Source organism: Otolemur garnettii, unplaced genomic scaffold, assembly GCF_000181295.1.
Source record: "Otolemur garnettii isolate 467f Iridium unplaced genomic scaffold, OtoGar3 scaffold00018, whole genome shotgun sequence".
Taxonomy (NCBI): Eukaryota; Metazoa; Chordata; class Mammalia; order Primates; family Galagidae; genus Otolemur; species Otolemur garnettii.
In genome coordinates, this window is record NW_003852413.1 from 16,272,379 (window position 1) to 16,287,290 (window position 14,912).

General features: G+C 41.6%; 1 protein-coding gene and 1 non-coding gene across 2 annotated transcripts in view; both read right to left on the minus strand.

Annotated features, from left to right (window-relative positions):
- DCAF7 (DDB1 and CUL4 associated factor 7) overlaps positions 1-14,912 on the minus strand; it is a 32,747-nt gene that overhangs the window by 7,647 nt on the left and 10,188 nt on the right. Inside the window, exons 2-4 of the mRNA XM_003786209.3 lie at positions 2,648-2,806; positions 1,856-1,967; positions 1,338-1,456 (exon numbers count right to left, since the gene is read on the minus strand). Of these exons, the coding sequence (XP_003786257.1) occupies positions 1,338-1,456; positions 1,856-1,967; positions 2,648-2,806 (390 nt within the window). The remainder of the gene's footprint in view (positions 1-1,337; positions 1,457-1,855; positions 1,968-2,647; positions 2,807-14,912) is intronic.
- On the minus strand, positions 11,283-11,407 carry LOC111724050. Its single transcript, XR_002772424.1, has one exon. It is a non-coding gene; the product is annotated as a U4atac minor spliceosomal RNA (small nuclear RNA).

A 14,912-nucleotide genomic window follows, 5' to 3' on the forward strand; every position in this document is an offset into this window, starting at 1 on the left:
CTGGTCATCACCTTCATATTGTTGAAAACCTCAAGTTTCTGCAAAGCATTCTTTTTTACCTGTACAAATATTAATACCCATAGCTGTGCAGGGTAAGGTAGCAAAAGAGAAGGAAACACTACCTACAGGAAATTAGAGTATCAGGAGCATGCAATGGCTATAGAAGGAAAAGATTTACAATGCTCCAAAATCACCTAGAAGAATACTTTGATTAAAACGAAGTCACAAATATCTGTCTTCAGCTTTTCCAATAAAGAAGAAACATCACCATCAAAGTAAAATGTATTCAATTGCAAATAGTAATAAAAGTATAAAGATTAAGTGACTATACTAGAATTTCACAAAACATTGTTAGAGAAAAATTATTAATTAGGTCTGCCTATCAGAAAATTTTCTCTCTTCTGGTTCGCCACCTGTAGCCCAATGGTTAGAGTGCTGGCCACATATACTGGGGCTGGCAAGTTTGAACCTGGCCCAGGCCTGCCAAACAACAATGACAACTACAACACCAACAAAAAAGCTGAGCATTGTGGCAGGCACCTATAGTCCCAGCTACTTGGGAGGCTGGGGCAAGAGAATTGCTTAAGCCTAAGAGTTTGCTGTGAGCTATGATGCCAAAGCACTCTACTGGGGGTGACACAGTGAGACTCCATCTCAAAAAAAAAAAAAGAAAAAGAAAATTTTCTGTCTTCTTGTCTCCTTTCTCCCTCAAAAATCTAACATGTTTTGAGATTAAGTGTTACTCTACGATTATTATTTTCTTTTTTCTGTCACCCAAGCCAGAGTGCTGTGGAGTCTGCCTAGTTCATAGTAACCTCAAACTCCTGGGTCTCGGCAATCCTTGTGCTTCTGCCTCCCAAGTAGCTGGGACTACAGGTGCCCACCACAATGCCCAGCTAATTTTTCTATTTTTTGTAGAGATGGGCTCTTGCTCTTGCTCGAACTCCTGAACCTAGGCAATCCTCCCACTTCAGCCTCCCAGAGTGCTAGGATTACAGGTGTGAGCCACCACACCCAGCCAGATTATTTTTTAATCATATCAGCCCCTAGTTTATCTTTAAGAGACTATATTATTTAAAAAATAGCAACCTCTGGCACAAAAAGAAAAATGTTACACTATAGAATAAGTCAATTATATCAGGTAAGAAATGCATTCATTTACAACAGTGCTGTTTTCTAACCGCTTTGGCATATTATTCTTTTCAATTTAGAAGATACTAGCATTATATTATGTTTTTCTACGTAATCTGCAGAATTATGAGAGAGAGAACAGTCTGGCCTCACACCAAAGGCACAGCAAGCACATAAGGAAAGAAGAAAATGAAAAGCATCATTACCTCTTTGTCATGAGCGATCAGTTGGGTCTTCACATGGCCAGACACAAGATTCACTCGCCCCAATACTTGCCCTGTCTCCAGCCCCCAGATGGTGCAAGTTGTATCAATGCTTGAGGTGCCTGCAAACAACCAGTCCAAGTCAGGAGGGGTTACAAGACTGAAGTTTCCATACAAGCTTCCCTCCTGTGCCTGCCCATCTGCTCAGCTCAAGGGACAAGAGGCCACAAACACTTTCTGAACATGGGTGGCAGGTACCAGGAAAGTCACAAATAGAGTCAAGTACTCAACCTGCACCTTAGGACCTTGAATTTCAACTAGAAAGACAAGATATACACAAATGGAAAGCTCAACTCCTTACAAAGAATTAATAAACACATTCCATATTGAGCCTATTTCCCATCTGGCCCTGTTTTAGGACAATGCATGTACCTCAGAAGCCTCTGGTTTAAACACCGCCCCACTGGTGAATCTGAGAAAATGCTCTTCAAGCTGGAATATGCACACCCTAACTCCCTTACCTAAAAGATAAGGATCCACCTCATTCCAGTCAAAGGAGGTCAGGGGAGCACAGAAATCAGAGTTCTTGTTATTGTTTAGCAAACATTCCAGCCTGGTCTCTGTTTCGCCAACCTAAAAGAAAAATAATTTTTAAAATCAGCCTGTCTTAACCTCATAAAAAGTCTTAAAAGCCCTGTTTAGATAATCTCTTAGTAAACATAAGACAGGAGGGGAAAACATTTTTATCATAAAGAATAATAAACCATGAATGTTACTTCCTTCCAAATTTTCTACTCTGCCCAGCTTTGCTTTCCGAATTTCTATCTCACGTCCTTCTAGTGAAGAGATCTTCTTACCCCTTAAGGGCCACCACACTCCCAGGCTACAGGGGAGACCCCTTACAATGAACTCAATGGAGAGGGGAGAGGAGGAGAGGCTCCAAGATACACTCATACACTTTATTAGAACCAATGCCAGGTATTTTGTTTAATTTACTCAAAAATATCTTGGCTGTAAACAGAATATGAGGTCCCCAAAGTCTCCCCACCTCCAACGAAGGCTGTTGTCGTCAAAACATGTTAACTAAGCCTCATCTTTCCAGGGGCTGACTGCAGCCAACAGGACTTCATGGAATTGTTACTAGAAAATCTATTGAGCCAAACAAGGTCAATCCAATAAGCATGCCTTGCTTCTCCCATGCTGTAATGATGCTTGCCACCTCTGAGCCCACTTTATTCTCTGTGACTCCACACTGCTAGCGGCTGCCACTGAGAAAGCCCATTTCCCTGACTGCTCATCAAGCATCTGCTTACCCTCCACACACGGAGATAGTCACCACTTGTCGCCAGTAGGTCTGGATAGACGCCTTTTGTGTCAGGGATCCACATGAGCTTTGTGGTAGGATATGGGTGGTCAAAAGTATTTCGGCAAATAAACTCTGAGCTCTCCTCATCTAAACCAACAAGCTGAACCTGTAACAGACCAAAGTTGAGCCACATAAGCATTTGTTTTCCTGAAGCAGCATGGGCTTGTTCCACCATTTTCTTTCAGAGTTTTTTGAAAAACAAAAAAAATTTAAATTTTGATAACATCTTTTGCCATGTCTTTTCTTTTATAAGTTCATGCTTTATAAAAGAAATCTTCGCCTAACCCCAGGTCACAAATATTTTCTCCTGTTTTCTTCCAAAGTTTTCTAGTTTTAGGCTTTATATTTAGGTTTATGAGCCATTTCAAGTTAATTTTTTTTGGAGACAGAGTCTCACTTTGCTGCCCTTGGTAGAGTGCTGTGCTGTCATAGCTCACAGCAACCTCCAACTCTTGGGCTTGCGTGATCCTCTTGCCTCAGCCTCCCATGTAGCTAGGACTACAGGCCCCCAACACAGCACCTGGTTATTTTTAGTGATGGGGTCTCACTCTTGCTTAGGCTGGTCTCAAACCCCTGAGCTCAGGGCAATCTACCTACCTCAGCCTTCCAGAGTGCTAGGATTATAGGCATGAGCCACCATGCCTGGCCTCAAGTTAAATATTTTTTATAATTTTCTTTTTTTGAGACCAAGTCTTGCTCTATTGTCCAGGCTAGAATGTGGTGGCATCATCATAGCTCTCAGCAACCTGAAACTCTTGGGTTCAAACAATGCCCCTGCCTTAGCCTCCTGAGTAGTTGGGACAATAGGCATGGGCCACCACACCCAAATAAAGTTTCTATTTTTAGTAGATACAGGGTCTCACTGTTGCTCAGGCTGGTCTCAAACTCCTGAGTTCAAGGGATTCTCCTGTCTTGGCCTCCCAGAGTGCTAGGATTATAGGTGTGAGATATTGTGAGGCCATGCCCGGCCTCAAGTTAAAATTTTTATTAGGGCATTATATCTGACATGTCTGAAATGATTTCAAACCAAAAGTTTACAGTTGATTACATCTCAAACAAGAATCAGTACAATTTATCAAAGTATGCACCTAAACTATTGGACACAGTTTCAACATCTTAACACATTAACTTTCACATGAGTTGTATTTAACTGAAGCTAGTTTTGAGCCTGGGGACTCACGAAGCTGTGAAACCTCTGCTTATTGTTTTCACTGTCAAGTGGCATGTCTCTGCCACCTCTCTCCCGGCTCCAGCCAGCCAGCCAAGATCACCACAGGAGCTAGACTGTGTTCTCTGATTACCATAACCTCTGGTATTGTATTTCACCTTGACTGTTTGCCTGGCAACTCTTTGAACGAAATCAACAGACAGCATACAGTGATGTAACAATGTTGCAAATACTCAAAGGGTATGATTCAGAAGTCATTATCCAAGACCACCCCAGGTCCACTCCGGACACAACCAGATGCAGAATGACAAAAGACTGAATTCTTAGAAACAAATTCAGCAAGTATGTCGTGAGTCACATACAACTCACATGGTATGCAATGTAACAAACTGAATTCTAGTGCTGTATGAGTTGCACAGAAAACAATAAAAATAATTAATTCAATTATTTTTAATTTCAATTTTTTCATTAAATTAGAAAGGATCATTTTGTTTTTGAAGCTTTTACTCTATTTTTGTAATAAAACACCATGGCCCCAAGGAAAAAAAGGTTTTTTTCTAGTGTAGCAATCACTGTGTTGAAGATGGCTTGTTTTTGCCAGCAGCCAAGACATGTGGAGAGTGAGTCTCAATGAAATCACGGAGGCGTTTTCCACAGCTTGTTGAGAATGGAATATTTTTTTCTTGCAAGAAATGGTCCAAACCCTGGAAGATGTGGTAGATCTGGTGAATATGGGGGATGACAAAAAGTTTCCAAGTCCAGCTTCTGTAGTTGAAGCAGTGTTGTGTATGGGACAGCATTGTCTAGCAAGAGGATCGGCTTGTCTCTGTTGACCAATCTCAGCTGCTGAATCACAAGCATCCTCATCATGTCATCCAACTGGTTGCAGTAGACACCCATGATAATTGCCTGACCAGGTTTCATGAAGGTGTAGTGGATAATACCAGTGCTGGACCACCAGACATCATTAACTTTTTTGATGAATATTTGGTTTTGGACTTTGGTTCAGCCCTTCGTCTTTATTTAGCCATTGTGCCAAACGCTTGCAATTGTCAAAAAGAATCCATTTTCATCACACATAACAATGCAGCATAGAAATGGTTTGCCTTTATGTTGGGACAGCAAAGAAAGGCAAGCTTCAAGACCATTTTTCTTCTGATGCTCATTTAAATTCATGCAGAATCCATCTATCTATTCTTCACCTTGCTGATTTGTTTCAAATGGTCCAATAGTGTTAGAATAGTAACACCAAACCTTGCTGCTAGTTCACGCATACGTTGAGATGGATTCGCTTTCCCTGCAGCTTTCAGCTCATCATTGTCTACCTTGGTCTGAGGTCACTCACGTGGCTCATTTTTACAAGTAAAAGCATGAAAATGGACCAACATACTGTCTATTCATTAGCCACATCCTTCCTAAACACTTTGTTGATATTTCCAGCTGTCTGTGCAGCATTGGTTCCACAATGGAACTCATATTCAAAAATAACACGAGGCCTGGCACAATGGCTCACGCTTGTAAATCCTAGCACTCTGGGAGGCAGGTGGATTGCCTGAGCTCACAGGTTCAAGACCAGACTCAGCCAGAGTGAAACTCCATCTCTAAAAATAGCTGGACATTATGGTGGGCATCTGTAGTCAGTCCCAGCTACTCAGGAGGCTGAGGCAAGAGAATCTCTTGGGCCTAAGAGTTTAAGGTTGCTGTGAGCTGTGATGCCACAGCACTCTATCGAGGGCAACAAGACTCTGTCTCAAAAACAAAAAAAAAAAAACAAGCAAAAAACCATGAATTTTGGCTTATCCATGGTTTCACAAAAATTGCTCTAAAAATTTTTTTTGAAAGATAATTACAACCCAAAATGTATGTTTGAAACACTAAGGATGTACTTTCGCAAGAAAAATAAAACAAGGGTCAAAGTGAAATGCTCAAACTTAGTACTTAAAGAAATCCGACAAAGCATACTCAGTAACCTAATATACTATGCAAGGTATCACTCAAGTTTTGCTCTTTTAACATATGAATATCTGATTGTCCAGTATTATTTGCTGTCAAAACTATTCTTTTTCCTTTGAATTACCTTGACTCCTTTATTGGAAATCAATTGATCATGTATTTGTACATTCCTAGACTCTATTCTGTTCCACCAATCTATTTGCCCATCTGTTTGTATCTCCCTGCCTTGATTACAGTGGCTTTTTAGTAAGTCTTGGAATTAAGTAGCATGAGTTCTCCAACTCTGTTCTTTTTTGAAATTGTTTTGCTGGCTCGGTGCCCATAGCTCCGAGGTTAGGGCGCCAGCCATATACACTAGGGCTGGCAGGTTTGAACCCAGTCTAGGCCTGCTAAATAATGACAACTGCAACAACAACAAAAAAATAGCTGGGCATTGTGGTGGGCATCTGTAGTCCCAGCTACTTGGAAGGCTGAGACAAGAGAATCACTTAAGCCCAAGAGTTTGAGGTTGCTGTGAGCTATGATGCCATAGGACTCTACAGGGGCGACATAGTGAGACCCTATCTCAAAAAAATAAAAACCTATTTTGCTATTCCACACTTCTGCCTTTCCATGTAAATTTTACAGTCAGCTTAGCAAATTCTATAAAAACCCTGCTGATGTTCTGATTGAGATTGTGTAGAATCTACAGATTAGTTTGGGAAGAAGTGCCTTCAATGATACTGAGTCTTGGCTGGCCAATGGCTCACACCTGTAAATCTTAGTACTCTGGGAAGCCAAGGTGGAAAGACTGTTTGAGCTCAGGAGTTCAAGACCAGCCTAAGCAAGAGTAAGATCCTATCTCTGCTAAAAACAAGAAAAAGATAGCCAGGAGTTGTGGTGGGCAGCTATAGTCCCAGCTCCACAGGAGGCTAAGGCAGGAGAATTACTTGAACCTAGGAGTTTGAGGTTGCTATGAGCTAGGCTGAGGCCATGGCATTCTAGCCTGGGACAACAGAATGATACTGTCTCAAAAAAACAACAGGCTCAGTGCCTATAGCTCAAGCCGCTAAAACGCCAGCTACATACACCAGGGCTGGTGGGTTCGAATCTAGCCCGGGCCTGCCAAACAACAATGACAACTACAACCAAAAAATAGCTGGGTGTTGTAGCAGGCGCCTGTGGTCCCAAGTACTTGGGAGACTGAGGCAAGGGAATCGCTTCAGCCCAGGAGTTGGAGGTTACTGTGAGCTGTGATGCCACTGCACTCTATCCAGGGTGACAGCTTGAGGCTCTGTCTCAAAACAACAACAACAAAAAATAAAAAAGTGAGTCTTCCAAACCATAAACAAAGTGTATTCCTCTTTTTATTTAGGCCTTCTTAAAGCTCTTTCATGGGCGGCACCTGTGGCTCAAAGGAGTAGGGTGCTAGCCCATATGCCAGAGGCGGCAGGTTCAAACCCAGCCTTGGCCAAAAACTGCAAAAAAAAAAGATCTTTCAGCAATATTTTGAAATTTTTAGTGTATAGATCTTGCAATTTTTTTTTTTTTTTTGCAATTCTTTTATTAACTTTATTCGGGGCTCCACGCCTGTGGCTCAAACGGCTAAGGCGCCAGCTGCATACACCTGAGCTGGCAGGTTCGAATCCAGCCCGGGCCTGCCAAACAATAACAGCTGCAACCAAAAAATAGCTAGGTGTTGTGGCAGGTGCCTGTAGTCCCAGCTACTTGGGAGGCGGAGGCAGGAGAATTGCTTGAACGCAGGAGTCGGAGGTTGCTATGAGCTGTGATTCCACAGTTCTCTTCCCAGGGCTATAACTTGAGGCTCTGTCTCAGGGGAAAAAAAAAAAAACTTATTCTTAAGTAATTTTTATCCTATTATAAGTGGAATTGTCTTTTTAAATTCTACTTCCAATCATTCACTGCTACTATACAAAAACTAATTTATAAAACAAAACAAAATCATATTCTTTTTAATTTTTTTTTGAGACAGAGTCTCCAGCTGTCGCCCTGGGTAGAGTGCCATGGCGTCACAGCTCACAGTAACCTCAAACTCTTGGGCTTAGGCAATTCTCTTGCCTCACCCTCCCAAGTACCTGGGACTACAGGCGCCCACTACAATGCCCAGCTATTTTTTTTTGTTATAGTCGCTGCAGTTGTCATTGTTGTTTTAGCTAGCCAGGCTGGGTTCAAACCCACCAACCTCAGTGTATGTGGCCGGTGCCCTACCCACTGAGCTACGGGCACGGGCCCCACAATTCATTTTTGTACATTAATATTGGATCTTACAACTTTGCTACATTAGTTATTAATTTTAGTAGCTTTTTTGCATATTCCTAAGGATTTTTCTATGTATTTCTATGTAAGTATTATCATCCATGTCTAATTTTTAAAAATCCATATTCATTTTATGGAGCACTCAAAAGACTTTTAAAAAATCACCTAACATGTCAGGAAAGATAATGTACAAAGATGTAAAAGGACACAAAACCCAGTGCCATAAAACACTTAAGACAGCAATAAAAGTGATACCACAAGGCAACACATGATTAGCTGCTTATTTGTAACAGATAATAATCAGTAACAGTTCAGGGGAAAGAGGAATAATTGAAACTAAGCCAGTGAAGGAAAGTGGAATCAGGATCTGAGCACTCTTCAAAGTATCTAGGAAGCATCTGGGTAGGTAAACAGGAAAGGAAAAGCATCCTCCCCAGGTGGAACAGAGGAGCACGTGTACATCAGGGGCAAACCAGACAGGGCGCAGTGGCTCACGCCTGTAACCCCAGTACTCTGGGAGGCTGAGGCAGGTGGATTGCTTGAGAACAGGAGTTCAAGACCAGCCTGAGCAAGAGTGAGACCCCCGTCTCTAATTAAAATAGAAAAATCATCTGGGGCTCGGCGCCTGTAGTTCATTGGCTAGGGTGCCAGCCACACATATCAGGACTGCCTGGAGCCTGCCAAACAACAATGACAACTACAAAAAAAAAAAAAGCTGGATGTTGTGGTGGGCGCCTGTAGTCCCAGCTACTTGAGAGGCCAAAGTAAGAGCATTGCTTAAGCCCAAGAGTTTGAGGTGCCACAGCACTCTACCAAGGGTGATATAATAATACTCAGTCTAAAAAAAAAAAAAAAGAAAGAAAAGAAAAATCATGTGGGTGCGGTGCGAGTATGTCCCTGTTACTGGGGAGGCTGAGGCAAGAGGATCTCCTGAGCCCAGGAGTTTGAGGTTGATGTGAGCTATGATGTCACCACAGCACTCTATGTAGAGTAAAAGAGTGAGACTCTGTCTCAAAAAACCCCCAACTAAACCAAAACCCCGAACAGTGGCAAACTAAATGGACTACTTGGTGGCAGCAAGCATATCTGTCTGAGAGGACCACCTAGGAACAGAGATGTAACTGGGAAAGAGTGCTAGGGGCCGGCAGAAGAGCCCAAAAGCAACCTAAGGACAGAGGTGAGCTTCCACCAGGAAGGTGTCTGAGAAGACAGTGGTATGGTTATGAGGCCTTAAGGACAGACTGAATCAGGGAAGAGGCTGGAAGCCGGGAGCCCACAGGGGAACAAGTGTAAAGGTCAACAGCTTATGGTGACTGATAGTAAGAATGGCTAGAGATAACCAGGGATGGTCACAGGAGAGATTGTGATCAAAGGAATAGTTCTTACAGGGAACTAAAAAGTTAGCATACTCCTGCCTCAGCCTTCCATGTAGTTGGGACTACAAGCACCTGCCACAATGCCTGGCTAGTTTTTCTATTTTTAGTAGAAAAATATCCATCTTGCTCCTGAGCTCAAGCCATCTGCCTTGGCCTCCCAGAGTGCTAGATTATAGGCATGAGCCACCACGCTCAGCCCAAAGGGAAGACTGTAGATGAAACAGGGAGATTTAGCATCAGCTTTGGTGCAGGAGACAGAATAAAACAGAGAGTCTAAATGTTCAGGCTCCATTGGGCAGAATAAAGAATAAGCTGCTGGTATAGATTCTGTGCTAGATATTTCATTCATGTATTCATTCAGTAAATATTTACTGGGTAGCTACTAAGTGCCAGGCACTATTCTAAACGCTGGGGATAAGGCAGCAAGCACAAAACCCAGAATCCCTCTCTCTAACCATGCAGATTACACTGTGAGGTTAAACTGGAAGAAAAAATACCTTTCAAGTCATCAGAGATGTCTCCCCAAATCTGATCCCTCATGTGAGCACCTGCCACTTAGGATCCTCTTATCTTGACAAGGGCCTCCAACTCCCAGTCTAACTGATAGCTCCACTTTTGTTTGACTAGTTACTGCTTCCCCTCTTCTTTTCTTCTCATCCCTGTCTTTACATTTCTGATACTTATAAATCCTCATACCTCTTTTTCATTGATCTAAACCCTGCCCAATATTAACACAGCACAGCAGCAGCATAAGACTTCTAGGGTTCCTTACTTACTACCCACTAGTTGCAGGACCTTGGACACGTTACTCAAACTTTGCCAATCCTGTTTCCCAATTTGTAAAGCGAGGATGTTCACAGTAACCCTATGTACATAAACTGCCTTACTCAATATACAAACTTTTAATATTATCTCACCTTTTTCATAAACCATCTGCGGTCTTCCCAGTCCAGCGATCTACTAACCACTTGGTGACTAATCCCATACTGCCTCTTGAAAGCACTGACATTATTGTCTTGTGCTAGGTCACTTAGTAAATAGGCTTAAAGACTTGGCCTGTGTCCTACTTCTCATACCACCTACATCAATGGTTTCCACTTTGGCTATCAGATTTGCCCGGGGTACTTTACACATTCAGCAAGTGTCAAGTGGGACCCAGCAGTCTGTATTATTATTATTTGAGACAGTCTCACTCACAACCTCAAATTCTTTGGGCTCAAGCGATTCTCTTGCCTCAGCCTCCCAAGTAGTTGGTACACAGGCCCCCACCATAGCACCTGGCCCAGCTATTTTTTAGGGACAGGGTCTCACGGGTCTCAAACTCCTGAACTCAAGCAATCCACCCACCTTGGCTGCCCAGAGTGTTAGGATTACAGGTGTGGGCCACTGCACCTGGCCTTCAGGAGTCTGTATTCTTAGGAACTTCCCTGGTGATCTGATTTTAGCAAGGTTTGACAACCTCTACACAACAGTACCTAACCCAGGGAAAAAGTCAGAAAATAGCTGAGATCTTTCTGATTTTCTTAACACTTTCAGAAATGGTGATGAATTAAATTAATTTGACGTCAAGAACAAAGCCACCCTCATTGTTCTGAAAAGCCTCAAGAAATTCCAAAGTCATTTAAAAAATTAGCTTGTGTGGTAATGTGTGCCTACAGCCCTAGCTACTTGGGAGGCTGAGGCAGCAGGATCACTTGAGCCCCCGAGTTCAATACTGTAGTGAGCTATGACTGCTTCACACCTCTAAAGCCCAGCCTGGGAGACAGAGTAAGATGTTATGTTTATTCCTCCCCCACTTTTTTTTTAATTGGGGAAGAGAGGTTTTTCTTTTTTCTAAAACTTGCACCAATGTAAAGCAAAGCTCTAATTGATGCGGGCATGCTGTGTAGGTGTTAGCAGTACCGTCTCACTATGAGCTTACTGGACAGTAGTGCAACCCCAAGAAAAGGACAGTTAAGATACTATCTTCAAAAAAAACAAAGAAGAATTCAAAAGTTCTGATATTGTTTTTGAAATGACTTTTCCCCAATTATAAAATTATAGCGTTTTCATTATAGAAAATATTGCCCCCAAACAGAAGGAAATTTTTAAAAATAAAAATCCTACCACATAAAGATAACCACGGATTTTCTTCTTTCTCCTGGCTTCCAGTTTTGGCGTTTTTTTTTTTTTTTTTTTTTTTGGAGACAGAGTCTATGTCGCCCCTGGTAGAGCGCCGCGGTGTCACAGCTCATAGCAACCTCAAACTCTTGGGCTCAAGCTATTCTCTTGCCTCAAGTGCCCACCACAATGCCTGGTTATTTTTTTGTTGTTATTGTTTAGCAGGCCTGGGCTGGGTTAGAATCCACCAGCCCTGGTGTATGTGGCTGGCACCCTAACCAGTGAGCTATGGACACCAAGCCTGGTTTATAGTTTTTAAGTAGTTTCAAGCACTATGGAAGTAATGAATAGCAACTGTAAATAAAGTACTAAGTACAGAGAATACAAGGTATACATCCCTCTTTCAATGCCCTACTATTTAATCAATCCTCAATATGTAGATGTTCATGTTGTTTCTAATTTTTATAACAAATATTAATAGTACTTTAATACATCTTTATTATAGGTTATTTCCTTAAGATAAATAAAACCTAAGTGGAACTGCTAGTTCGAGGAGTATAATTATATTAATGAATGTTAGGTAGCTCATGACTTCTGCCCACATTTGTTTTCAAAATGCCTACTTATAAGGATTAAATTTTAAAACATTCAGTCACCCAGAGTCCTTCCCATTTATTGAACTCATTATAATTATTTTAGAATCACAGGAGCCCTCAGTCAGAATGACGAGATAAAAACAAAGATGGAGGACTATGTGGTTGTTGCTCAGAACAGGGAGTGTACCCATTTGACAAGGATTAATACAAGTGTCTGCTGCACTGAAAAAAGAATTAGCACAAAATGGAATAACTGTGCAGCAGTCCTGGGAACTAATCTAAGAGAAACTCTTCCAATGTTGTTTAGTAGCAGAGAACCCCCACCCCATGTGTGCTCAATACCTCCTTCACTAAAAAGCATGAAAGGGAACAGGAGGTTTCCCTATCAAGGATATGTGAAAGAGCAGCTTTGGATCCAGTATCCAAGACTCAAATACAATGAACGTTAATCATTTCCTTTAGCTATTAGGCTGATGTGACCAACATTCTAGTAATGAATCAATATGGAATGTTTAATCTATTGCAGTAAGACACCTGATGTAGCTGGTGCATTCCAGTTTTTCTCATGGTCAATCCAAGCACCTGGAAAAAGACACTTGGGACTATTTAACATTTATTTATATTTTTATTTTAGAATAATATGAAGGTACAAAAGATGAGATTATGTTGTTTGCATTTGTTAGGTAGAATCCAAGTCGTAGTTAAGGCCCTCACCCAGGAGGTGTGCCATATACCCTTACATTGTGCCTACTGGATAAGAGCTTACCAATCCTCCCCCCTCTAACACTTGAGTTTAATTTAATTGTGTTTTTCTCTTGTATGGACACGTATTTGTTTGTCTACTGGTTTTATGTTAGTACTGAGTATACTGGATACTTGCTTCTCCATTCTTGTGATACTTCACTAAGTAGAATGTTCCCCAACTCTATCCAGGTTAATACCAAATAGGTAGTCTCCATATTTTTTATGGCTGAATAGTATTCCATGGTATACACACACAACAGTTTACTAATCCAATCATGTGTTGATGGGTGCTTGGGTTGATTCCACATTTTGGCAATTATGAACTGAGCTGTGATAAACATTCTAACGCATATGTTCTCATGGTAAAATAATTTTTACATATCTAGTAATGGGATTGCAGGATCAAATGGAAGGCCTACTTTTAGTTCTTTGAGGATTCTCCATACTTTTTTCCAAAGAGGCTCTCTTAGTTTGGAATCTCACCAGCAGTGTAAAATCCACACCCTCACCAGCATCTGCGACTATAGGACTTTGTGATGTGGACTGTTCCCACTGGGGTTAGATGATAGCTCAAGGTGATTTTGATTTGCATTTCTCTGATTATTAGGGATGATGAGCATTTTTTCATGGTTTTTCTTGGCCATTCATCTGTCTTCTTTGGAGAAGGTTCTGTTCATATCTCTTGCCCAATGATAAATAGGATTGTTTGTTCCTTTTTTAGACTACTTAAAAGGTTAATCTGTTACTCAAGAAACCAGATAATACTGGCTCCTAAATACCTGTGCAAGATCTGAGAAATTTTAAGAATTAAAAAAAAAAGTAGTAGTATACATGAAGCTACGACTTTGGATGGTGGGTGGTGAGAGGGCATGGCCTGGTGATTACTAATCCCGGTGGTACTGTCAGAAATAGCAGGGCAGTTTTAAAGCTATGCATGGGGCCAGGTGCAGTTCAGGCCTATATTCCCAGCAGAGCACTTTGGGAGGCCAAGGCAGAAGAATCTTTGAGCTTGAGTGTTTAAGACTAGCCTGGGTAACATAGTGAGACCCTGTCTCTATCAAAAAAATAATTAAACACACACACACACACACATGTGCAGCCTCATCCTCTGAAGGTTCTGATTCAGTAGGTCTGGGTATGAGCTTTAAAAAAAAACAAAACATACAAACTCCATGGGTGATTCTGGCATAGCCCACACATAAAGAGAACTGCTAAGGTTCAAGATCAAAATGAGGACACTTTAGTATACTGGGCAAATAATCTACTTAGGCCAAGACCCCATTCTCTGACCACTCCATGTCTATAAGATGGCCCCATTCTCTACTTAGAGCAGTGCTTCTCAACCATGGTTCTGGGTTAGAATCCTCTGGAAACTTAAAAGAATCCCAATGTTAAGGCAACATCTTAGACCAGTGAAACCTGAATTTCTGGTAGTGGGATGCAGACATCATCAGTATCTGTTCATGCTCCAGTGATATCAAAGTATAGCCAAGGTTGAGGACTACTCTGCTAAACAGACACAGATTCACTCTCGGAAATCTGGAATGGGGACCTAAATGCTATCTAGTCTTAGCCTAGAAGGGGAAGAGGGAAAGGGCCACAGATGCAACATGCATGGAGATGCAGGGAAAGCTAACAGACATAGCGAGAGAACAAAGATGCAGAAGTAAGACGTGTCATCTAAGAGGGGAAAAGTGCCAGAGAACGCCTTTCCATCCAGGCCCCTGTGAAACCTGAAGATCATTCCTCCCTTCAGATTTCCCAACTCCGTTGAATGAATTTCTCTCTTTCCATAAACTACCCTGAGTGGATTTCTGTTTCCTGTGAGCAAAGAACTTTAAATCAGGCAAATAAAATACAAGAATAGTTTCTTTTCGGACAAAGTCAAACTGAAAAAGATTTCATGTATTTCAGTGCAAAATTTAAAGAACTTCATAGTTTAAGAAAACTGGATAACCAAAGCAAAGATTAGCTCACCCGGCTAAGGTGCCAGCCATGTACAACTAAGGTGGCGGGTTC